Below are 25,828 nucleotides of genomic sequence, written 5' to 3'. Positions count from 1 at the left end.
GATTAATCACATCAAGAAATCGAGTGAAAAGAAAATAAGATATAGAGAAAACGAATCGGAGTAGCAATTATTTATGAATGTATGTATTTGTTAGAAAACACGAGTCGATGATTAAAATTCGAGTAACTAAATTCAGAATACTAACATACTTAAATATGTACACACGATTGAGCTAAATAATGAATAAAAATAAAAAGACAGAAATGAAGTTGCGATAAAATACGCGCATTTGCAATTAGCAGTGGTACACGTGTTCTTTGCGTATACCTTTGCTGAACGTATTCGCGTCTCTGTCATCGTCTTGTCATTGTCATCATTGTCGTCGTCGTCGTCGTTCTCGACGTCAACGTCGACGTCGTCATTGGACATCGGTTACGGAAGTAATGATTCACGCAAGAGCCGGTTAGATACCTCCTCTTCTGTGTACCACGCCGCCGACGCTTTACGCTAGTTCTTTCCTTTCTCTTTTTATCTTTGTTTTTACTAATTCATTTTTTCTTTTTTTGAAATCCTTATCTCTATCTCTATCTATGGAACGTGTAATCTCTAATAAAGTGTTTTACTTCCTTCATTCATACATGTAAAATATTTTTTTTTCAAACTATAAATCTAATCTCTAAAACGTTTCGCTTAGATACTTCATTAATATGTGTAGTCGATATTTTTTTGTCTGACTTATTCTTAAACGATAAATTGATACAAATTCGATTTGATTTTATTAACGTCCAATTTCTAGTAATTAACTTACTATCTTCATAAACTTATGTTTTTTTTTCTATTCTTATATATATCAGACGATAAATAAATAAAACATTAGAGGTAACAACGTGAAGGTGAAGTTTACGTTTCTTCATATTTATCCAACGAATCGAATTATTCATTCAAAAGTAAAGAGAATTATAATAAGAAGAAAAAAAAAAGAAAATTGTTGTCATTAAAAACAAACCTTCCTTATACTTCTTTTTCCTCTTCTTCCTTCCTTCCTTTCTTCCTTTTCTTCTCCTTTTGTCACCAAAGTCACGCGATAATATAATCAGCCATCGAATCACACTATAAAATTGCACTCGACACTTTTCTTCCCCTCCTTCGCGTCTTCTTCACACGAACGAACACATAATTCACTCGTTGCTTTTATATATTCCAAGAGACAGGAAAACAAAAGAAGAATAAACCACTACTATCGCTAAGGAAAACAACAATAATAAAGTATAATATCTCGCGTCATGCGTACTACACACACACATATATATATATATATGTAGAGAAAATATGTAGATAATTGGAAATGATATTATAAATAACACCGACGACTTACTTAACTGACTTAACTAACTGACTTGACTAACTGACTTAACAAACTGACTAAACTGACTGACTGACTGACTGACTGACTGACTGACTGGTTAACAACACACATGTACAGAAAACTTAAGCGTCACTTTACACAAAACTCGCGCGCCGTTCGGCGCGCAGTCGCGTACGAGAGCTTCGATCTCGCGTTGCACACCTCACTCTTGCCAAACTGATTCTGATGTTTGTGAATAACAGAAAAGAGAAGAGAAGAGAAAAGAAGAGAAAAAAGATGCTTCGTCTCATACTCGTTCGCGTAGACTGGTAAGTAAAATTACATATACATAGTTATTATCGTCCTAGTCCTACACGAGTCCGTGAGTTATTGTTGATTGTTGTCAGTGTATTCCAATATATATCTATCTTCTCTCATATACACATTAACGCGCGCGCACAAACACACCAACCCCACACACGTGTATATTTGTATGTGTGCGTCTCTCTCTTTTCTCTTCTTTCTTCCTGACTTTCCCTCTTTCTCTTTGCATGTTAATACATATACGTGTTACACGATTAACTTCGTATCTTGAAATCGATGACTCACGCGAGAAAGGTCGCGACGAGGGAAAAGCAGCGAATCGAAGAGAAAAAAAAGAGAGGAGGGAAGGTTTACGTACGCTCGTTCACTCCTCGTCGTCGTTCACGTATGCACCGCTCGAAGAGCCGCGAGAGAACGAGTGTATACTCTCTCTCTCTCTCTCCTCTCTCTTTCTCTCTCACTCTCGCGGACAGATCAGCAGAGCGCGAGCGCACGGCCCCCACGTTGTTTGTCTCTCGCGAGTGGCCTGTTTACATGTTGACTCTCTGTTTACGCGTTTAGATCCTCTACATCCCCCTCCCAACCTCACCCACCCCCTCGCCATAGCTTTATACCAACATCCCCCACCTCTTCGCACTAGCCGTCTCTATCCCCCCCACCACTACGCTACTAAACTCTTTCCCCTTCTTCCTCCTCGCTGCCACACGCACCTTCTCTTTCTTCATTCTCTTTCTCTCTCTGTCTCTCTCTCTCTGTCTCTCTCTCTCTAACTCTATTTCTCTCTATCTCTCTTTCTGGTTCTGTTTTGCTGTGTGTTGTGCAACTGCTTTCTCTCCTATATGTTCTCTTATTATTATATGACAATTATGTGTTTCTTTCTCTCTCTAACTCTTTCTTTCTTTCTTTCTAATTCCGTTTCTCCAATTGGACTTCTTCAAGGACAAATTTTTTAACGTTGTAAAAAATGTAATTAAGATGTCGTTTGTTTACCTTTTATTTACTCTTCACTGACAATGAAAGCCATTCAGTTAATGGAAAATATATTAGAAAAATAACGAACGTAGGCAGCTAAAATTTGCATTTTTTTTTATTATTTCTAATGAGAATAATTGTAATGAAAAAAAAAAATTCTTATTAGTTAATATTTACGACTTTTATAACGATGAGGTAATTTTTTTTATTAAGCGAATACGTCAGCAATGTAGTTTTCTGTTTTGTTTGTTTGTGTGTTTGATTTTTTTTTAGATACCTGCATTTAGTTTTGCACCTGTTGATCTCCCGTTTCTATTTCTCTCTCTTTCTCTTTTTCTTTCTCTTTCTTTTTCTCCTTCTCCTTCTCTTTCTTATCTTCAATAATATTCTTGCTCTGGGCTACATTTCCGTCGAAATCTTCTTCCAAGACTTATCTCTAAACATTCTGCACTGTCAAATAAGAAAAGAAAGATACGCTGATAAAAAAAGACACGATAAAACACTTGCTTCTTCTCATGTTCGTTAAATTGTATACGATTATACATCCTTGAAATCATCTCGAAACATATCTAATGTTTAAATCATTACGGATCATTAGAAATAAGTTTATTATTAGTATCAATAATAAGTTTACTGAAATGCAATAACTCGTTTTGATAACAATTTTATACAATTATTCGTACAAATAACACGCTCTAACACGTGCATGTACATCTAATAATTTTTTAACATTTCTAATTCGAAGTATTCGAAATATTCGAAAATTCGAATATTTTTAAATACAAAAATAAAAATTCGATTGATAACGATAAATACAACAAACACACACACACAAACACACATTAAATATCCTTTAAATCTCTAATTGGAAATACACAATGTTTGAAATATAAAGAATAATTTGAAAAATACTCAACGATAGGTTGGAATCGTTTTTGATGAAGATATACGTCGAAGTATGAAAAGAATTTGGATTAAACATGCTTTCGTAATAAAACGATCAACGAAAAGTAGGTAATGATACTTAATAAAAACATGGTGGATTCGGTCGGAGCATTTGCTCGATGAAATTCGTCTGGCAAGTTGGACGAGATGTGAGCGAGCCTTTCGACGAGTTGGACAAATTTCTTTGGCAGCAGACTCATGCGTCATATAAACCGGACTACTCGTCCTGCTTTTATTCTCAATCATCTTTCACTAACAAAGTTGATACGCTTCGACGACATCACAAATTGAATTTACTTGAAAACTTCTATCCTTCTCTTTCTTTCTCTTCCTCTCTCTCTCTCTCTCTCTCTCTCTCTCTCTCTTTCTATCACTCTTACATACACACATAAATACCCTTACATATACACAGATCTACCAAACATAATTCACTGCAATTACAATACATTGCACTCAATTAATTTAAATAACATGTTTCTACCAAATTGTAAAATTAAAATGACCCTTTTTAAAAAGAGAAGAACATTTAATGTGCATTTGAATTATTTCTAGTGAGGGGGAAGCAGAGGATTGTTTTATAGGAATGGAAATTTAAATATAAATATCCAACAAATTTTGTATCTCTCACTTTTTAATCGTTTAATGGAAAAAGAAACTATAATGATTAAAAGACTAAAAGACTTAGCATTGAATTTTTTAAGATTGCATTAATCTCGTATTAAACGTTAAATCGACTAAACAATGTTCTTTTAAAAACATGAAATTCTTCCTATCTAATCTTCATAGAAAAATAAATATAAGATTTGAAAAGAAAGTATCTAAAAATATTTCTCTACTACACTCGTACACACGTACGATGATGTAATGAAATTGTTCTATCATTCTTGTCAAATTAAAATGTATTAAAACAGCTTGATAATTGTGAGATTAGAGAAATATAAAAATAGAAAAAAAGAAAGAGAGAGAGAAAGAGAAAGAGAAAAAAAACAAGAAAAAATAAAACAAGACATAGAAAACGACGTCGTAGAATAGTCATTATCAATTTAACGGTATGTCCTCTTCGTTATTTACGTCTCCTTATCATCAAATTCACGATATCGAAATCGGCGATTACGAAGTCATGTGACTACCTCAACAAAAAATAAAACAATGAAAAAAAAAAATAAAAAAGTTATTAAAAAAAGTTTAATGTGAATTAATGCTATTTTTTTTAATTAATAAAAACAAATAAACAAACATTATATTCATTTAAGACTAACATATCTCCCTTTAAATAATAAATCTATTCGCGAGCATTGCGTTTTCTTGATTATCGCCTGAAATAGAACGTTATCGAAGTTTTAAAGGCGAGATCATCGATCCGAGAATAGAAGAGAGAAACAAGATAAGCCTGAAACGACTTAAACTCTTCGTTAAACAAATTTTCGTCGTTGTCGTCGTCTTCCTACTAGTAGTAATAATAGTAGTAGTAGTAGTAATCATCGTATGTATATGTTTACGTTGTCCTTGATGTGCGATATTATTAAAAATAATATTATCTTATCACGTGAATGAAAATTATATAATGGTTGCTGAATAAACGAATCTATAGATCGAATTCAACGACCGACTTGAAATGAACGATACTCGATCGTATCGACGATTCGATATCGATTATTATCGGAACTCTTTTTCGATTCCTTTTTTTCAAGCTTGCATGTTTGAACGACCTTAAGATCATCGTTTAAGGTCGGATTTCACCGAACGCGTGACATAATTCATTTATCGTTTAACCAAAATAAACCATAAGTGTGTGTGTCTATGTCCGCATGTGTATATGTGTAAATGCATGAGTACGTGCGCGCGCGTCTATTTACAAATATACGTAAAAACTGAGGTATATAATACATTCATAAATGTACAAAGTGATACAAGGATGCAGAGTAACAATAATCTTCGACATTCTCCGTAATCGTATTAAATACCGGCAAAAGTATTAACATGTGCACACGTAAAACTCACTTATTCAAGTATTCGTCGTTGCTATATACCACTAATACTAACATGCGCGCCTTTAAACCAGCTTACAACTGGATTTGCGTTTGATGTCTCACTCACCGGTGATATCTCCGTCAAAGATCTTGTCTAACGACCAAAATTCGTTCTCCCTTGACTCTTATTTTATTTAGTAATTTTAACATTTCTTTTTCAAAATACACAGATACATATAATATATCTATCTATGTATTATATTTATTTTATAATAAATGTGTGCATGCATTTTAAAAGTCTTACAATTAATTACAATAACGATACACAATAATCGTACGTTATGAAAAAAAAGAAATAAAAGGTATTTATTTTATTATACAATCAATCCAACTTTAAAATTATTTTTTCAAACCACGATATTAAGTAGAACAAATTTGTATTTACAGGTATATGCGTGTTTATATAATTTTTGGAAATAATTAAAAATAAAAGACAAATTTATTTTTTATACTTAACTTCAATACCTAATTCTCTACTCATATCAGTCCTAAATTTGTATATAAACGAAAATATAGTTAAAAAAATATTGAAGTAATAAAAAATAAATGTTGATATCAATGTTGATCAATAGATAACTGACCGATATATGTATCTATCGTAATTTAACAACGATCATTTTCATTAACGAAAAGTTACGTGTACTAGAGTTAACTTGATTATCGTTATTCCCTCCCCCAAGCTCCCCTCTTGTGCCTACGCGGATGTTTATCTTTCTTCGTCTCTTCCCCTCATTCTTTTTGTTCAGATCAGTTCGTTCGCGAGCTCTGATCGATTTACCCATTTATCAATTAATTTTATCGACGGTGGCCGATGTTGCTCTCCTCCTCCTCTACTTCCTCACCCCCCTCGAACAACGGATTCCCTCCTCCCACCCTTCTCATAGTCGCATGGCATGCCTACCTTCGAAGTCTGCTTCGTTAATAGCGAGTTAATTGCATCAGGTAGAAGGAAAATAGCCTTTTTCCGTCACTTTGTGCTGGTATGCGTTTGAAAAAAAAGAAAAAAGAGAGATAGAGAGAGTACTCCAGGTTTTCCCAACACGGATACATAAAAAGAAAGAAAGAAGAAAATTTGCTCTCCCTTTTCGTTCTTTCGTTTAGTTCAGTTCATTCTTTCTACTCTTTCGTTTATGTATTTTATATATACGTATGTATGTATTGTGTAAATGTGTATATGTGGTATGTATATAACTTTCCATCAAACTATACATACGTATGTACGTATTCTGTATAACAACGTTCCAACGTTTAGTTGAAAATTCTATTACGGTAACGAGCCAACGATCGATTTTCGTTAAATATGAAGTCCGAACACTGTAGAAAAATAATTGTTAACTTGTTATTTTGCCGATAAATAAAAACAGAATAAAAGATCATGAGATGGAGTGAGATAGAGCACGTTTATGACACATCTAGTCGTAATAACTATTGTATGGATTGGAAATCAATTTGTTGGCTTATACGAAAAAAAAAGATGTGAATGATATTTAATATTTTATATTGTAATACCAGTACTTTGTATACTTAAAAAAAATCTAAATATATTAAATATTTGCCCTCTTTCAAAGAGGATAATATTATTATATTATTATATTATTCCTATTTATATTTATATAAAATATAATAATATATAATATAATAATAATAACTATATATATAAAGAAACACCTAAAAGAATTTATTGTATATAATATATATGTACCATGTACATATTATTATTCTACTCTATTATATATATATATTATAAAATAATTCTTTTTAGTTTCCTTTATTGTTTCTATCCAAAAAAAAAAAGAAAAGAAATACCTACGATAAAAACTAGAAAAAAATATCCAGATAAAACAGTACGCGCACACAATGGATTCAGTTGTTCCGTATGGGCGTGAAAGAGTGACAATAAGAAAAGACGGGAAGTGAACATTGAAGGCTCGTAATCACTCGGGATTACAGATATTTACAACGCGTGGACTGCTCATTCAGGACTCCGGTCACTATCGTTTTCACGAGCTGAGAAATTCAGTGAGTTTCTCTCACATATATATCGTCTTCCGTCTCCCTCTCTCTATCTTTCTCTCTCTCTTTTCTTCCATTTTCTGTAGAGTTCTCATTCTTCGTCCTTCTCTTTTCAACCCTCCCAGCAGCCACCCCTTCCCAAAACCGTTCGCACTTCTCTCACAAGAGCTGGACTTGGCTTACGGTCACGGTAGGTTGGTTTTCGGGCTAAATCGTCGCGTAAATGCTTCGGTGTATATGGATAGCATGGATTTCCTTTTGGAATTGGGCTCACGAGCGAGCGAGTGAGAGTTTGTAGATAAGGTAATCCGGAACCTCGAAAACTCAGCCGGACTCGAAAGCACCCTCCCCATCTCTTCCTCTCTTCTTCTTCTTCTTCCCTTTATCACTCAGAGAAACCATGTACACATTACTACATTCTACCTGCGAGGAGGTGTTTCCTAACTCTACTATTCCTTTTTTTCTTTTTCTTCTTTTTTTTTTTTTACGATAAATACATGACCTTAGAACGATATCTCTGCTTTTTGCCACCCTGAATCCTATACTTTACTTTGCATAATTCTACCAAACCGATTATTTTAATGATTTTTACCGTGAATTTGATTTTTAGGTATTTAAGAATTTAATTTTCGTGATTTTAGGTGAATAATATTGACCGTTATAATATCTAGCCTTGATAATTAACTGAATTTTCTTATCAACTTAATAAGAATTGAGAAATATAATTGTTCTACTTTAACGAGCAATTAAACAAAAAGGTTCGATGTAAAGCGATGTATAGCAATTTGAAAAAAAGAAAAAAAAAGAATAAAAGTTTGATCCACGAGGGTGAAAAAAGGATCAAGTAGGTACACTTGAGATGGCTCCTGCCATTATTAAGAACTTTTCTTTTCCCCCTCTTTGCTTATTTTTTTCTACTTTCTCTCTTTTGACCACTCGAGCAAAGTCCAACAACACAGCTTTCACCCTTATTTCAAACCACTTCGATCGTACGGGGCAATTCGTCTCGAGTCATCCGATCGATATGTCCATTTTATTTACTTTCATAATTTCTTTCGGGATGATATAGAGAATCGGTTTTAGTTATTATTTCATTATTTATATATTTTATATATTTTATATTTTATATTGTTATTTTTATATTTATATATTTTAATTTCTATTATTATTATTATTGTTATTATTATTAATATTATAAATTAGAAAAGTAATGATAGAAATTATTTTTATCACGTTTTGATATACCTAATTGATTCAATGTTTTATTTTATATCAAGGACATAGATATTAGGTGAGTGTTCTGTAATAAAAATTGCAATAATTCTTTGTCTTTACTTACCGCTTAAAAACTTTTTTTACTTTACTTACTTAAAAATTGCAATTTATGATATTATATATTGACTAATAATAAAGAAATTCTATTTTTTTCCTCTTACTTACGTTAATTGAATAAAAATTGAAATAATTTTTGTCCCATTTGTTTTTCGCGTTTCAAAATAATTCACACATATTTTTACAGTCGTACTTTTATCCTACAAAAATTCACGCACTCGTTTGATTAACATCGTACGAGTAGAAATTCGTGTAAAAATAATTTTATTATCGTTAAAAACGAGCAATGAAATACGATCTGTCGATTTTTCAGAAGAATAATAACAAAAAGTAGAAAACAAATTAACGTATGGTTATTCGATCACTCTTTGTCAAACAAAACGAAAAAAAAATTAAAAGAGTGGAGGAGAAAGGGGAAAAGAAAGAAAAGAAAAATTATTAGAAGGGAGAAAGAAACAAGGGTCTCGATGAAAAGAGATGGAAGAAGAAAAGGGTTTAGTTTTTCTTTTAAAGATTACGAAGAAACGATTGATCGATCGAAAATACGGTAACCTCGCGCGAATTTGGTTGTAGAACTTTTCCCATTATAGTCAATATGCATTGGACCACTCTCAGTCTCATTCACTCTCTCTCTTTCTCTCTTTTTCTCATTCTTTCTCTTTCCGTCTTGTACGTTCAAAAGGCGCAAAAGGCATCGATGCTGAGAGTTGTAAAAGGGAACCGGTTAAATCGCGCCGACGACCTTTATTGCCGTCTTAAAGCAGTTAAGTTAATCCGGATCGAGAAAGGAGCTGCTACGTGGGGTGGTTAGTGTTACCTTTAGAAAGAAAGAGAGAGAGAAAGAGAGAGATAAAGAGAAAGAGAAACTTCGAGTGAAATCGCACCCCGTAGAAATCGAATCGGCTTTTGGTGTATCTCGCCTTGGAGACAAAACATTAACATAAATCACGAAGTAGGTTGGTGGAAAGTAAGTAGAGGTTTGGAAGATGAGAAAGAAAGACAGAGAAAGACAGAGAGAGAGAGATAAGGTTTTAGAAGTTGGTAAGATCGAATGTTTATTCGATTCACTTTTCTTTAGGAAGGGGCTAAGATTTAATGTATATCTTCGTAGTTATCTTAGTCATGCTTCCTTAACTATACTTAAATTACGTACCGATAATTCGAACATTCCGTTCCTTTTTTTATTTCTTTTTTTCTCTTATCTCCATTTATTTTAACGAAAATGAACTTTTTCTAGAAAGAGAGAGACAGGGGAAGAGACTTATTATGATTAATTAGGGACGAGTAATACAAGCATTTTAGAGATATTATAAAATAGACATTTATTTAATAATACTAATTCTCCAAGTCACTCAAACACTTTACCAATTTAGAGAAAACTCTTACTCTTATTCGATTAGAAATATTAGGGTGAACGAACTTGTGCCAAAATAAAGATGACTCGTGACTATTACGTTTCGACGTTTCTAATATCCAATTAAAAAATAAATAGAATATAGAATGAAAGGAAATAAAAAGACAATTAGAGAAGAGACAAAATTCTCTCGTCGTTTTATCCGATTAAAAATATTAGGGTGAATAAACTGTTGTCAAAACAACAGTCTACTCCTAAATAATTCAGTTCAAAAATTTTAAATGTTGAATAAAAAACTGAAAAAGGCAAGAGATACTTAAATACAAAAATGAAACGAAAGAAAAAAGAAAGAAGAATAAGCAAAATAAAAAACAAATCAATGCGCGAAATAGAAATTTTGATTAGGTGTGTTGAAAAGATACACGCACACGTGCGCGCATGAACGAAAGAGAAATGGGTAAGAAAGATAAATGTGGTATAGTAGATACTTAAAGTCCGAAAACGGAAAAAGGACTTTTCGAGAAAACCCCCAAACGAAGTTTCGAACGAACGAACGAGCAATGGTACGTCATTGGTTGAGCTCGGATTCGCACCGAGAGACTCCGAGTGCCGACCCTCAACTAGAACCTCAACTCTTTCGCTTTTAGCTCTCCGAGAATTCGATGAATTGCCAGCCGCTACGGCAAATAAATAATGCATTTAGTGTTTGCCCCCGGTAAAAGGGTCCGCCCTTAAGCGTTTCTATTCCCGCGGATCGACCTTAAATTTTAAATCGACTTCTAAAGGTACGAACACATCGATATACGTTCATATAGGTACATATACCATACAAACAACATTTTCTTTCTTTTTTTCCTTAGCCAATGAAATTATTAATTTCTGGAATATTTATTTTTTTTTATTTTATATAAACAATTTTTATATTTACCTCGAGGTCAAGTCATTGAAGGCTGCTGTTGTGTTTTTTCATTTTCTGTATTAATTATAGAGAATATAAAACGATATTTTATAGACAGGATGTCTGAGATGTTGCCAACCAAACACCGTCATCATATACTATGATACGAAAATAAGAAAAAGATTTTATATTTGTTAGAAAAACCGCAAAACACCGTGTATATACCGAACTATTCTTTTTTTATAAAAAACGAAATAGTATACAAACAAATGAATTAAATTAATCAAATAAAATGTATATTAAACGTCAATTAAAGTTTTAAGACGATCAACGACTGATTTCCACCTTTCACCCGCTAACCTCTATTTTAAAAGGCCATGAAAACAATCAAACGTAGAATAATAGTAAACTTTCCAAAAGTTCTATACCAGGTATGGATATAATATTAATCTAACCCTCGTTCATTTTCTCAACGTTAGAACACAGAAATAAATTGTGAAAAATGTTCTATCGATCGATGATCGGATCGGTTTATAGATAAATCTTTACAGAAATTTCAACGAGAGAGAAAAGAAAGATCTAAATCTGGATAATCTTCGAACGAACAGATATTATTATTATTATTATTATTATTATCATTATTATTATTGTTATTATAACAAAGCATCTGTATAATGCATTGTAGTATAATTTATCCGTTTGAAACATCGATCGATTATTGCCAATTCAAAGAAAAAGAATAAGAAGAAGAAACTATTGTACGTAGAAATCGATTATATTCGTGACTATGGTGTAAGAAGATATCTCTTAAGATTTTCCACAATATTATCGAGAGATTGAATTTATTAATACACGAGAATAAAAAGGAAAAGGGGTTTCAGCTCTTTTCAAGCTTACATTGTTTCGATTTCCATTTATATTTCAAAGTCTCCCTAATCTAAAACTATTGTTCAATTTTATATCAACCGATGAAGATATTCAATCATACAATTATACTTTTCAATATTCAATAAAGAAAAAAAGAAAATAAAGAATTAAAATAAAAATTGAAAAAGAAAACAGACTCGATATCACGAGTCCTGGTATAAAAGAAAAAGAAAAGATAAGAGATACACGCGTACGAATAATTCTAGTGCATGCATATAGTGAGAGACCTGAAACCTTTCCGAGTTTATTAAAATGAATCTCTCGTGAATTCGAAATAGTAATTTCGATTCTCCAACAATGTCTAGTTGTTTTTTAAATATCTACCTGAAATCGATGCCATTTATGATTGCGTAGGAGCTCGAGATGTTGCAGCCTCGACGAAAAGATAAAAGTTGTCATTACCTGAAACAAACAAAAATGACAAACACGTTAATTACTTATTTAATTATTTTTTTTATATTTCTATAAAATATGTATAAATTTAAAATCGATGATAATAATAATAATAAAAATGAAAAAATAAATTTAAAAAACAATACATACAAACGAATAAAAATATTCTCGAACGAATAACAGGAAGAGAGATCGACCATACATGTATATTTAATAAATAATAATAATATTAATAATAATAACAAAAGAGCGTGTACGATGCGTTTTACGTTCTAAAAAAAAAAAAAAAAGAAAAAAAGAAAATCAGGAAAAGTGGTATAACAAATAATAGGAAGAGAGATCGATCAGGACCGTATACTACAAAGCGGTAATAATAATAGAGTATGTACGATACCTTTTATGTTTCAAAAAAGAAAAAAGGAAAAAAAAAGGAAAAAAAGAAAAAATAAAACAAGAAAAATGGAGAAGAGAAATGAATAATAAAAAAGAAAAAAAAAGTGGTATAATGAATAACAAGAAGAGAGATTGAGAGCGTCGACATTTTTATTAATTACTTTTGGTAGAGAACGAGAACAGTAATGGTACCTAGGAATCAATTAGTTTGGGGGGCAGTTTATATTTTCGATACTTCTTAACGGGAATAAATGAGAGAGAAAGAGAAAGAGAGAAAGAGAGAGAGAGAGAGAGAGAGAGAGAGAGAGAGAGAAAGAGAGAGAATGTTCATCAATCATGGCTAATCAATAGCGCGAACCTCAACGAAGAGGAGGACCCTGCACTTTTTCAACGACTTGTAAGATAAGCGTGCTGGATGATGGCTAAAAAAAAACGAAAGAAAGAGAAAGAATAAAATAAGAATGAAAGAGAAAGATAGAAAGGAAGAAAACTTTCTTATTAACACGATCAATCAAATCACTGTGAATTTAAAGCATTTTTCACGATTTCACGGATTTCTGAACAGTATCTCGGGGGTAAGGAAAGAGAACAGTAAGAAGAAAAAGAGAGAAAGGAAGAGAGAGAGAGGGAGAGAAGAGTGAATTTTTCTGAGGAGGGCGTGGCGAAAGAAGTTTTTTGCTGGAGCAACTTTTGCCAATCGATGGAGGATTAAGAAGCGACTTGCCTTTTCTCTTTCTCTCTCTCGCAAAGCTTTTTTTCTTTCTTGCTCTCGGAAGCTAATTAGCGAGAGGTGCGCGAGAAAAAAATAGCGTTGTACCACGAAATTACATCGGCATATCCCACGCCCTTTTCATCATACTTCGTTCCTCTTTCTTTCAAGAGAAACGAAAATCAATCATTTTGTTACATTTTTTTTTATCTTGACAAAAAAAAATTAGAAAATTTCTACATGGTAAAAAATATTAACAAGTAAAAATATAATTAATAATAATAATAATAATAATAATAATAATTAATAATAATAATTATTATTAAAATTAATAATAATAATAATAATAATAATAATAATTATTATTATTATTATTATTATTATTATTATTATATTCTAAGACTCGAAGAATTTTTAGATGATTATTTTTTTGTCTACTGTTCTCTATCATTTATATTTGTTTTCTTATAATATTATTTTTTGTTTAGTATATAACAACTTAAGTAAATTCTATTATTTCATGGATTTTTATTTTTCTTATTTTATTTATAAGAGAAAACAGGATGATGAACAGATCATCGTCGATCCTTTAAAATAATCGAATTTCGAATTTATGAGGATACGAAAAGGACAGCGAAGGGATCGATCCATTTTTTTTTCTTTCCTTCCTTCCTTTCTCCTTCCATCTCCCTCCCACTTATTCTTCTTCGTTCCTCGTTCCGTCTGAAAAGGCGAAACGGGCAAACGGTCGTATCGTTCTCTCCTCGTCCCTCTCCCCTCTCTTCCCTTCCTCTAACGATATCCACGTCTTTCACGAGGGTCTCGCCAAGGAGGAGACGTAATGCCATGAAAATTGCTCAATAAACTTAATTCGAGTATCCAAGGCGATGCCTCTATAACGATATACTAATCATATTCCAGCCCTCGTGTCTTGAAAAACAGAGAAAGAGAGAGAAAGAGAGAGAGAGAAGTTCGTTTATGGTTCGACGCGTAAAAAAAGGGAACACGACATAACTCAACGAAACAAATTAACATGAGTATATATGTGTTTTTCTAATAGCCGATAATAAACGTCTTACAAATTGTTATTTAATTATGAATTAATACGAGAAAAATTGATATCAACGACAAATAGAAAGAATAAAAATAAATAAAAGAATTAGCATGAGAAAATATACATGTTACCATAGGATTATTGATTGAATAAATTATAGAAAATTTTTTAGAACATTAAAAATTGAAGATAATTAGTATGAATACTACATATTTATCTTCAATTACTGATTTACAGAAACTATGAACGATCTTTCATTTTTTGTTGAGATATAACCGACAATACATGTTTCTTCGATAAATGTAACAAAAAATTAAATTACACATACAGATAGACGGATAAATTCTTCATTAACGACCAAATAACATGGGGGTCGAAAGTTAACGACAAAGGAAAGAATATAAAAAAAGAGAAAGAAAAAAATCAAATCAAACGGAAAAGAAAAAGAACACGAAAGGATGCTGATAGGTATCTCATTGTCGACCTAACACAATGATCGTCCTTCCTTAAATTTCTGCAAAATCCTGAATTTCTATTGAATAGAGTTATGGTGAAGGTCTATAAATCGGACCGATGTGAACCAATCGCAATGTTCTTCAAGTAAAAAGAAACTTTCTCCATGCTACAAACACGCGCGCGCGTACGCACGCACACACAAACATACATCCATTTGTACAACTTCATACACGTACACAAATACCTAAAAAGAAATACATACAAACATACATACAGCTAAATATACATACAAATATCTAAAAACATACACACACAAAATGTGTACATAAGTACACGCATATAACAACAAATACACACACACCTACTTAAACATCCAATCAAACATAGTCTATGTCTCTATCTGCATACATATACATAATCTCCACAATTATACACATACATATATGAATGAGAAACATAGAAAATTGATAAAATATAATTGTCATAGTGTTAGTAGATTCTAACCGGACGCGTATTATCTTTAAATTCAGGCTCTCGGCAACGAGAATGAATACCTAACTTGGAGAGGATAGATGATGGGCGAAGTGACGAGAAAGACTGAACGAATGAAAAAAAGAAATAATCAAAAGGAGAAACAAAGAAGAAGAGTAAAAAAAAAGAAAAAAAGAGAGAGAGAGAGAGAGAAAGAGAAAGAGAGATAAAATGAAATGGAATGGCGCACGAATCAGCAACGACAGCAAAACTCTCGCTCTCTACGTTTCTCTACGTCGTCGTCGTCGTCGTCGCCCTTTCGTTAGCCCTTTTCTTCGCCCTTTTCCTTCCTTTCATCGAGGAATTGTAAGGCGGGTTGGCCAACAAAAGCAGAGGCCAGTGAGAGACAAAAAACTGTGTGGACCACGAAGTCGAATGAAATACCGCCCTCCTACAGCCTCTAGGAGGACAACCGCAGAAGTAGAAGGAAAGGGGGAAAGGAGAAAAGGGGAGGAAAATTAGAAGGAAGGGAGACTTTCCTATTGTTTTTACGAAACGTTTACTAATCTTTGATATGTGTGTGAGAGAGAGAGAGAGAGAGAGAGAAAGACAGGTGCCAAAGGCCGGTCAATGAACCGGATATATCAAGGTCGTTTGATTATAAAAATTAAAACCGATGTTTGATCACTAATTGGGTAATGAAATTAAAATATACGTGATTATTTTTTTTTTGTGTATAATAATATTTTTGAAAATAATCAAAATTTTTAATTGCCAATGGTTTATCTTCGTTGGATCAGTATTTTAAATAAATGATTAATATTTATAGTAAAATATTAATATATAGATATATCATATTATATTATAATCTTTTCTCTTATTATAAATACTGTTAAATTGTGATTTATATGAGATAAAATATATAGTAATTGTTTATTTTATTAAATATTTACCAAATAAATAAATAAAAAAAATTCATAACTCCAATTATTATTAAGCCTGACCGAACCTCAAATTATTTTTCTTGTAAATAATTCTAAATATAATTCATATGATTTTAAGACACCGTTTCGATTATTGTTACCACATAGTTCATTTTATTTTTGTATTTTTTTTGTAAATCGCATCGAACATATAAACATGGAATAGGCCAAGCTCATTTGCTAAAAGATTCTATTCCTACGTCGAGATATGTTCAACGATATTATCTGCACTTTCACCGAGCTAAGACGACTGGTGCTTGTATGCAGAAAGATCAAATCGATGAAAGAGAAAAAGAAAGAGAATGAGAATGAGATGAGAGAGAGTGAGAGAGAGAGAGAGAGAAAGAGAGAGAGAGAGAGAGAGACAAAGATGGTGGGAAATTATTAAAGGATTCGAAGCAGGTCGAGGAACTCCTTACAGCATCTGCAAGCCTGATCGTAGAACTTGCAACTCGTCCTCCGAGTTTCTACGATATTATACTGTCTAATGAAATAGAATGAGTAAACGATACTAATCTCTTTTTCTTGCACTATCTCACTCGCTTTTGTTCACCCAATTCGTTTTTCAGAATAAACATCTTCCTTTCCTATCCTTTACTTTATGCACACAATAAATCAAAATTTTTTAGGTAGGAAGTAAAAAAATAAACCATAATAATTATAGTACCTACCACCATGAAATTAAAAATCAATTATTCTTGTTTCAGACACTCTAACCTAATGTTCTTTTCTTTTTTATTGTTTAAATTGCAAAAAAGTTTCCTTGACTTGTAGTTTTGTAATTCGAAACAAGAAATTAACTCTCAATAAATTCTAAAATAATTTATAGGTTTCAAGTTACATGATTTAGAAAAAAAAATGCCTAAAAAAAGTATTCGTAAAAAATTCTTACGTTCGTGGTTACGCAATAAGAAAAAAAAAAGTTTGTTTAAAAACGATTTTCGGAAAGATTAATCGATTTATGAAAATCACTTAATCTCATCGACAAACTCTCGAACGTGTTTAGTAAAAGCTAACAATGATTCGATACAAATATTTAAAATTTAGATCAACGAATGATTCTCTAACCGATATGTCTCTTAAAATGATTGTATTATAGATTATGCTGCAATTCACGAAGAAGACTCGATAATTATCTCTCACTCTCATCGATAGTGAATCGACAATATAAATCGTTAACGAAGTCGAGAGTCGAAACTTATCGATCATCTCATCGATTATATCGATGAACAATTATTCATGAGAAATTAATTAAGCACGCAAATACGTTCCTATTAAAACGAGTTACTTTGTTAACTTCCAATTTTCCTAACGCGTGTCTTATTTTAATTAATCATCCCTCTTTGTTACGATAACACGAAAAAAACAATTAATAATTTAAAAATTATTGACAATAAATTAAGAAAAAATTCCAAGATAAATAACAAATCATAAAAAAAGAATGTGCGTTAACTTCACGCGTGATAGAAATAAAACTTATATTATCACGTGGAAAATAATAAACAAACGCGTCTTCCAATAACTATTGACGACGTATATCATACGTACATACACAAAGGATGCACGTCACACTAAACTAGAACTTTCCATAACTTCGTTCAACTGTCGATCGATTATGGGTTCTATTTCTCTCTCTCCCTCTCTCTTTCCCTACTTTTATGCTCCTTCTCTTTTCACGTCGTTTCATAAAATTTTATCGTTACCGTCGCCTAAGAAGTTTCGCTTCAAAAATATTCCAGCGTACTCGAAACACTCTGATAATGATAATTAAGAAAAGAAAAAAGAAAAAAAAATTAGTAATAATAATAACGAGTCTAAAGATGAACAAAAAGAAGGAAAAAATTAAAAAAAAAAAAATATACGTTCCGCCAGGCAAATAATAAAAATTTGCTAACACAGGAAGACATTGAAACACGCGCTAGGCTTTAACTTTGTCATTCATCGAATCTGAGATATACGAGAAACTGGTGGTGAATTTACGAGAGAGAAAAAAGTCCTTCTATTCCTCTGTCTTTTTCTTTCTCTCTCTCTCTCTCTCTCTCGCTTCTGTTTCTTTCGCTCTTTCGTCAATTCAATCACGAATCATCGGGAGAGGAATCATCGGGAAAAAAATAATTACGATCGGCCGTCTAGAAAGCTCGCTTGCTCACGCTTCACCTAAGCCCTGTTCCATCAGTACTCCTCTCTATCTGTACCCCCTCCCCTACCCCCACTCCACCTCACCGCTCAACTCTTCCCCCTTTCAACCCCCTCTGCACGTCCTCTCTTTTTCACGATCTTTCTCGTCCCTCTCTTTGACACACCATCGAACCACTTCACATATTTACGGTTCGTCGGTTCTGTACAAAAATTCTAGCCCATCGTTATTATACTTGCTACACTTTTTTTTCTCATTTATTATTACTTCTTGGTAACGACGAAGAAAAACACGAAGAGAAAGAAAGAAGAGGAGGAGAAGGAAAAGTAGAAGGAGAAGGGCTTAGGGTGTAGGGTTTAGGGCGTAGGACGTAGACGTGTAGGACGAATCAAAGGTGAGGTGCCGCAGCATGTTTGAGATGATCGGAGTCGACGAGACAACAATGCTAACGATATGTCTACTCGCTTATCCAGAAATTCATTCTCTCTCTCTTTCTCTCTCTCTTTCTGTATCTGTCTGTCTCTCTATCTGTCTTTATCTTTATCTCCGTCTTTGTCTCTCTTTCGTATTAAATTAAATGCGACGCGTATGAAATTGGAATAGTTACGACATGATATGCATACGTCATTTCGAATGATACTTGCATACTACTAACACACATGAAAGGACATAATCTTGCTTTGATTTTCTTTAGAAATTATTTTTTTTTTATATCATCCGATATTAACGATACAGAAATTCACAGAGTTTATTATCCTACTGCTTTCTCTTTCTTAATTGCGTTACGAAAGTAAACGCGCATGCATATGTGTGCGTGTTTTTGTGAATATGTTTGGATAATAGTAGTTGATGTTGAATGTTTTGCTAGTTGGAAATCATTTTTCATTATAGAAAGAGATTAAAGTAGTATGAATATAGGGTATCAACGTAAAAAAAAGGTTTGAAGGTAGTTGAAAGGAGTAAGAGGTCTATCCAGTGTTCCCTCGAACTCTGTTGAGTTAAAGGAGGACTGAGAGTTTATAAATAGATGGCTAAACGCAGACAGGGCAACTAACAACCAAAAAACGGCCATCGGAATGATCGACTTAGGAATTCGGTTTGCTTCTTCTTCACCTCCTTCTTCTTCTTCTTCCTCTTCTTCTTCTTCTTCTTCTTCTTCTTTAATAATATATATATCAATTTAACACAAGTGCATAAATTGAATGTATAAAAGATAAGATAATAAGAAGAATCTTGTACCCAATTTGTGAATTCGTAAGAAAAAAAATCAATATCAATCGATACGATAAAGATCAAATCTAGTATCTATACAACTTCATGCACAGAAGAAAAAAGAAAAAGGAAAGAAGGAAAGAAAGACAGAAAGAAAGATAAATTAACATAAACTAAGATGATAATAAAATTAAACGTGTAACATAATTAACAAAGCAAAAGCTCCATTCGATGGGATTTCAAACTTAATGTTTTCAAAGAGATCAAATAAACTAGGTAAGTAATAAGAACATAACAGTTAAGCCTCGAACGCGTATATTAGTTTTATCCGATCAGGGTACCCTTATATACATACGGCTATAAGACTATCATCTCTTATGTTTCGTGAGAATCGTTAACGAGCGCGCATCATTAGTATTAAGCATCGATCGTGTAACGCATCATCTTTTTTTTTGTTATTTTTCCAACTAAGTCATTGACTTTATATTTTCCTCTGTCTTTGCCCCATTCCTCCCGTTCATGCTGGTTTATAATATAGTTATCATCGACCTACGCAATTGGAATGATCTCGAATAAGAATGGAAAGGGGAATGAAGTGAGGGGAATAGAGAGGAAAGGTCAGTTTCTCGAATGAAAACGAGTTTGGAAATCTTTCTGAAGAAGAAGAAGAAGTTCCTTCCTCTTCATTCGTTCGTTCGTTTGTTCTTTCTTCTTTGCAATTTGCATTCATATCTTTCGGTCGTAAAGTGCACGCGGATGACCGAGTCGGCACCTCGCATATCTACATAACAGCCTGCCGGTGGTACGTTCTATTCTAGATTCATAACTATTAATACTAATGTCTACCAAGACTCGGAGCCAGCCAGGAGCAGGTTCTTGGCTGGCGCTGACCACGAGCCTTCCACTTCTCTCTCATCAATGGCGCATTCAGCAGACACACGCGCAAACACGGATTTATCAACGGCTGGAAGAGAAAGAGAGATACTCTTTCTCTCTCTCTCACACACACACGCAAACATACTCTCACGCACTCTTTAACTATCTATGTCTCTGTCTCTCTCTCTCTTTTTCTTATACGTACGCGTGCTCTTTATCCATCTCTTTCTATTTTGTCTATTTCTCTTTATCTCTTTCTATGTTTCAGTCTATATCTTCTCCCTCCTTTCCTATATTTATTACATTCTTCGAGCAGTATTAAAAGAGGCTCGGCAACATCCGTGACAGGTCGCTCGTGTTTCTTGTAAATCGCTCCCGAATCCCGGCGTTTCTTCCCTCGTGACGCCACACCATTTTTATTACGATAAATCTCATTGCCCGTGTACCTAAGACACGTCCACGCTCGTTAATCTCACCTCTTTTACAACGAAATAGTCCGATCCTCTGCTTACAAAATACGATTCTGTAAGCTTTAACAGCCTCAACTTTCCCTCTCTCTCTTTCTTTCTTTCTTTCTTTCTGTCTGTCTGTCTGTCTCTCTCTCTCTCTCTCTCTCTATCTCTGTCTCTCTCTTTAATAAATTGTATCGGCACGAGTACGAGACAAGACAAGTTAAAATATTTCCTATATCTACTTCTATCAAACTTTCATAAACACCATTGTTCTTACATTAGATCTCATTTATAATACGCGAATGTTCATTCGTTTTTCAATAGTAATATTTTACAACAGTTAGTATTTAAAGTATTGAAATTTACCTAAAACTCATTTTTCCAACGTTGTTTGTGGTTATTTGAAATAAATATATTCACATGTCAGTCTTATTCTATCCTCGTTGCTCGACGACGTGGAAAGACGTAAGACGTTGTACGTAAAACATGACGACGGCTAAGGAAAGCGAGAAAGAGAGAAAGAGAGAAAGAGTGTGTGCGTGCGAAAGAGAGAGAGAGAGAGAGAGAGAGAGAGAGAGAGAGAGAGAGAAAGGAGATTAGGGAAAAGGAAGGAAAGGGGATGGTATTTGGAGCACGACCTGGTGTACTCTTGAGACGAGATGATTCATATCTCACATTTTTCTCCTACCATAAAGAGAGACAGAGAGAAAGAGAAAAAGAAAGAGAGAAAGAGATATATATATATGACAACAATGATGACGTTGATGACGAGAAAGACGCGTCTATCTTGATCACTTTTTCATTTAAAACGATCCTTTATTATCTTATCTGATTTTCTTATTTACACCTAATGATAATGTTTCAAACCAATTAGCGACATGTTGTTAACGCGATGATTAGTCAAAAAAAGAATTTGTATGCTACTTACATTGTTATGATTTAATTTTAATGATTACGTTTAAAACTTATTCGTACGAAAGGAAAAAATTATTCGATAAAAATTATTTTGTTTGTAAATTTTTTTGAGTACACGATTATTCGTCATAAAAAGAATTAGTACGAAGTTGGAAAACTTACCTGTCAAAAAAAAAGTATGTTAAGTTTATAATTTTAAGATTGAAATTATTTGTTTTAAAATCATCATTGCGAATAGATTTCGTTTTAATCTTTTTTTCTTTTTTTTTTTGTAAGGTTTTCTTTTTCGTTTAAGAGAAAAAGATAGATACGGTTAGGTCACAGTGTTAACGAACGATACCAACGAATTTTTCATTATCTTCCTACATAATCTATTTACAGAAAAGATTTAAGGCCACTACGTGGGACCACTTCCGCGAGTTCGAGGAGAGACCACGGAATTCATTATTCCACGAAAAATATTAACTTCTATCCAACTTAGCTACGCTTTCTCTCTCTTTCTCTCTTTTTCTCTCTCTACTATTTCTTTTTCTTTTCCTTTACCTTCTTTCCTTCCTTCTTACTTTCGCGCGTTCCTTTTTCATAGACGAATAAATTTCCAAGAATGGTAATAAAATTCTTGAAGAATCTTGCCTTTTACTACTCCAAAGAAAAAGAGAGAAACAATGCATTTCTTAAATTTGAATAGATGCACAAACCATTTTAACATAATTTGGTTTATCGAAGTTAAAATTCTTAATAAATTTGATTAATAATAATCATGTAAAAAAATAAAATAAGAACGTATTTCTTCAATTCGTATTGATGCATGAATGATTTGAAATAAATTTTGTACGAGATTAGAATGAACGAAAGAAATGCATTTATCTGAACATCCTACTGAAAGTCGTATAATTTTTTATTTATATTTTTTATAAGAATCTTGCTATAAAGAAAATTATGATTCATTGTATCAACGCTAATAAACATATCGTTATCCATAAATAATTTAATTCAACGATACTTCTGATTTATCCTATAAACGCTTATAAACATTCTCGTTTGTTCATGTTAAGTGATTTGTGTTTAATGCTATGAACATTTGTGAATACGTAGGATGGTATAAAAATGATCATCGTAGAAATGAACAAGTAAGCAGGTAAGGATGAGTGTTGGTATCGAAGTGTCCTAAGAAATATTTAATTAAATTAACCGACGTCGTTGCACTATATTCCGAAGTAATATTTCACGCGCGATACATGTTTCGCGGCAATGCGTCTGTACGCCTGTCGCAATTAAATTTACGCCATTCTAAGAATAAGTACTGTCCAAAATAGAGAGGAAACCGGCAAGTCTCCTCCCTCCCCCCTCTCCCGCTCCCCAGCCTCTTCTTCTTCTTCTTCTTCTTCATAGCATCGCTAACATCAACATCACCAACCACAATTCGATATTTCACGCATGTGTAGTATAATAGGTGTATTCATGTATTAATATGTTCTTAAGCATTCCCGAATACAAAGAATCAAGAAGTACAACAAAAAGAAAGAGAGATAAAGGAAAAGTAGGGAATGAGGATGCGATGTGATGGGGGGGAAGAAAGGGGTTTGAGAGAAAATCATCGACTATTGACAATTTTTCATACGGAATAATCATTTTCTACTTTAGCTAATGGCGAATATTGAAAATAGATCTCTTCTGTGAAAGCACTAAGAGCTTCTGCTAATTAGCAAAGTTAACGCTGTCGATCGATAGCGTGATCTATTTTTGACAATGAGTAGCCAGCATAAGTAGAGCCAATTGTTCTTGTATTCCGTCATATTATATCGCGTGGGTAGTAAAATATGCCTGATTTTATTCCAATATAAATTTTTTGTTGATATTTTATGATCTAGTATGGTGGTATATCATTTTGTTACTACAAATAGAATTAATTAATTGTCATTTGTATTATTAGGATTCATGAATAAATTATCTGTGATAAAGTATACTTAAATTTAATTTTTATATTTCCATTGAGATGTGTTTAAATATTCAATTTATTTTGTCAAATGAGAGAGTGAATAGTATTTGTATGTGTGAGAAAAGATTGTTAGGAAACTAAATATGACTCCTTTGCTGCGTACGAGTGTGTTTTGTTTGTCAGGCGGCACCGTTTGAGATAATCGCTTAATGTATGGTTGTATCGAAACCTTCCGAATATTCTTGATCTGGAAGTAAGGAAGAATCTAGAATTTTTATAATCGGAAATAATGGGGAAACTTCGATTAAGAGTGCGAGGAAATAAAAACAGATGATAGAGGAGAAAATGAGGATATATAAGCGACGAAAAGGACCTAGCGGGCGCGTTCTGATTTTGTATTGTGTCTACGATGAATGTGTGCATGTGTTTGTAATTTATAATAAAGAATTTGATTATGTCATAAATGAAACGTACCAAAGTTGCGAAAAATGGGCAAAAAGAGTGAACTTTAAAGGAATGAGGAAAAGAGAAAAAACCTAACAAAATAACTTCTACATTTATGATTAGTCTCTATAATTACAATTTAATTTAATTATTATTACAATGTCACGATTGAAGAAGAAAATATAAATTGGTTAAAATAAAAGTTAACAACATTTTCTTGAAACGGATCTAACAATTTATCTCGATAAAATCATGGAATAAATAGATTATATGAGTATAAAATAAATAAATAAAAAAAAAAGAAATTCTTTTACATAAATAATTAAGAATAAAAGGACGTATGGGAAAAGATCAAAGAGAAAGAGGTTGAAACGATTGAGAATGAGAAAAGCGGGAAAAGAAGAAGTACGTCGTCGAATGGACGATTCGAATTTGGCCCTAAAACAAGACGTGCGTCGTCATAGTGATGGGTCTCTTCCGGGAATAGGAGCAAAAGATACGAAAAGTCGGACACCAAAAACAAAACAAAAATAAAGAGAAAAAATGAAAAAATAGACGAAGAAGAAAACAACATGACCAAGAAAAAGAAGAAGAAGAAAATGATGATGATGAATAAGAGAAGACGAAGACGAAAGAGAAGAAGAGAAAATGAAGAAGAAGAAGAAGAAGAATCTTCCTGTTCAAGTATATTTGTGTGTGTGTGTGTTTTTCTCTGTAAAGAGAGAGAGGAAGAGGGAGATGCTGGCGTAGATGTAGAGTACGAGCTTAGGGCATATAAATCCATCGCATGGTTCGGCATGTAAATCGCTTATCGCTTCGAGTGGGCTACTCTACTCGGTATAATTAGATAGGTAGGTAGATAGATAGGTAAGTAAGTATACATATACAAGTATATAGGTAGATAGGAATAGTATTTGTGTGCGAGAGAATCGTCCGTCGTGTGTCTCTCAGTATCTAATGGTGAGGATGATGAGTAAGAGAGAGAGTGAGAGAGAGAGAGAGAGAGAGAGAGAGGAGAGAATGAGGCAGCCTCGCGGAATTAGGCTCTTCCGTTGTTTCTATTACAAAATAGATGGCACGATATTGCGAAGCATCATCGCTAACGTTAATCTTCCCTACTTTTCTTCTATTTTTTCTTTTTTTCTTCTTAATTCTTTTTCTTTCTCATCTTCCTCAATATGGTACTTTAAAAGTGTATTCTTCGTTTATAATGAACATGATCACGTTGTTTAATAACGAATTATTTTCAATATTAATATTATTATTATAAATAATGATAATGATGATGATGATTATTATTATTATTATTATTAA

The 25,828-nt window shown here is 32.9% G+C and overlaps 1 protein-coding gene and 2 long non-coding RNA genes across 15 annotated transcripts in view; 1 reads left to right on the top strand and 2 right to left on the bottom strand.

The window, feature by feature from the left end:
• The window catches only part of LOC122519827 (forkhead box protein P1-like), a 267,674-nt gene that overhangs the window by 225,195 nt on the left and 16,651 nt on the right, over positions 1-25,828 (bottom strand). For 12 of the 13 annotated variants that reach the window (XM_043639563.1, XM_043639565.1, XM_043639567.1 and 9 more), the window contains exon 2: positions 12,405-12,482. The exons of the other annotated variant lie outside the window; for it this stretch is intronic. In XM_043639563.1, coding sequence (XP_043495498.1) covers positions 12,405-12,482 — 78 coding nt within the window. The remainder of the gene's footprint in view (positions 1-12,404; positions 12,483-25,828) is intronic. 13 annotated transcript variants of the gene reach the window in all.
• LOC122519830 lies at positions 973-1,464 on the bottom strand. Its single transcript, XR_006304376.1, has 2 exons — positions 1,316-1,464; positions 973-1,183 (listed from the first exon to the last, which is right to left on the bottom strand). It is a non-coding gene; the product is annotated as an uncharacterized LOC122519830 (long non-coding RNA).
• Positions 1,465-15,713, top strand: LOC122519831. The gene is made up of 2 exons (XR_006304377.1): positions 1,465-1,614; positions 15,616-15,713. It is a non-coding gene; the product is annotated as an uncharacterized LOC122519831 (long non-coding RNA).

This window comes from Polistes fuscatus, unplaced genomic scaffold, assembly GCF_010416935.1.
Source record: "Polistes fuscatus isolate 324 unplaced genomic scaffold, CU_Pfus_HIC Scaffold3, whole genome shotgun sequence".
Lineage (NCBI taxonomy): Eukaryota > Metazoa > Arthropoda > Insecta > Hymenoptera > Vespidae > Polistes > Polistes fuscatus.
This window is presented reverse-complemented; position numbering and strand designations above follow the sequence as displayed.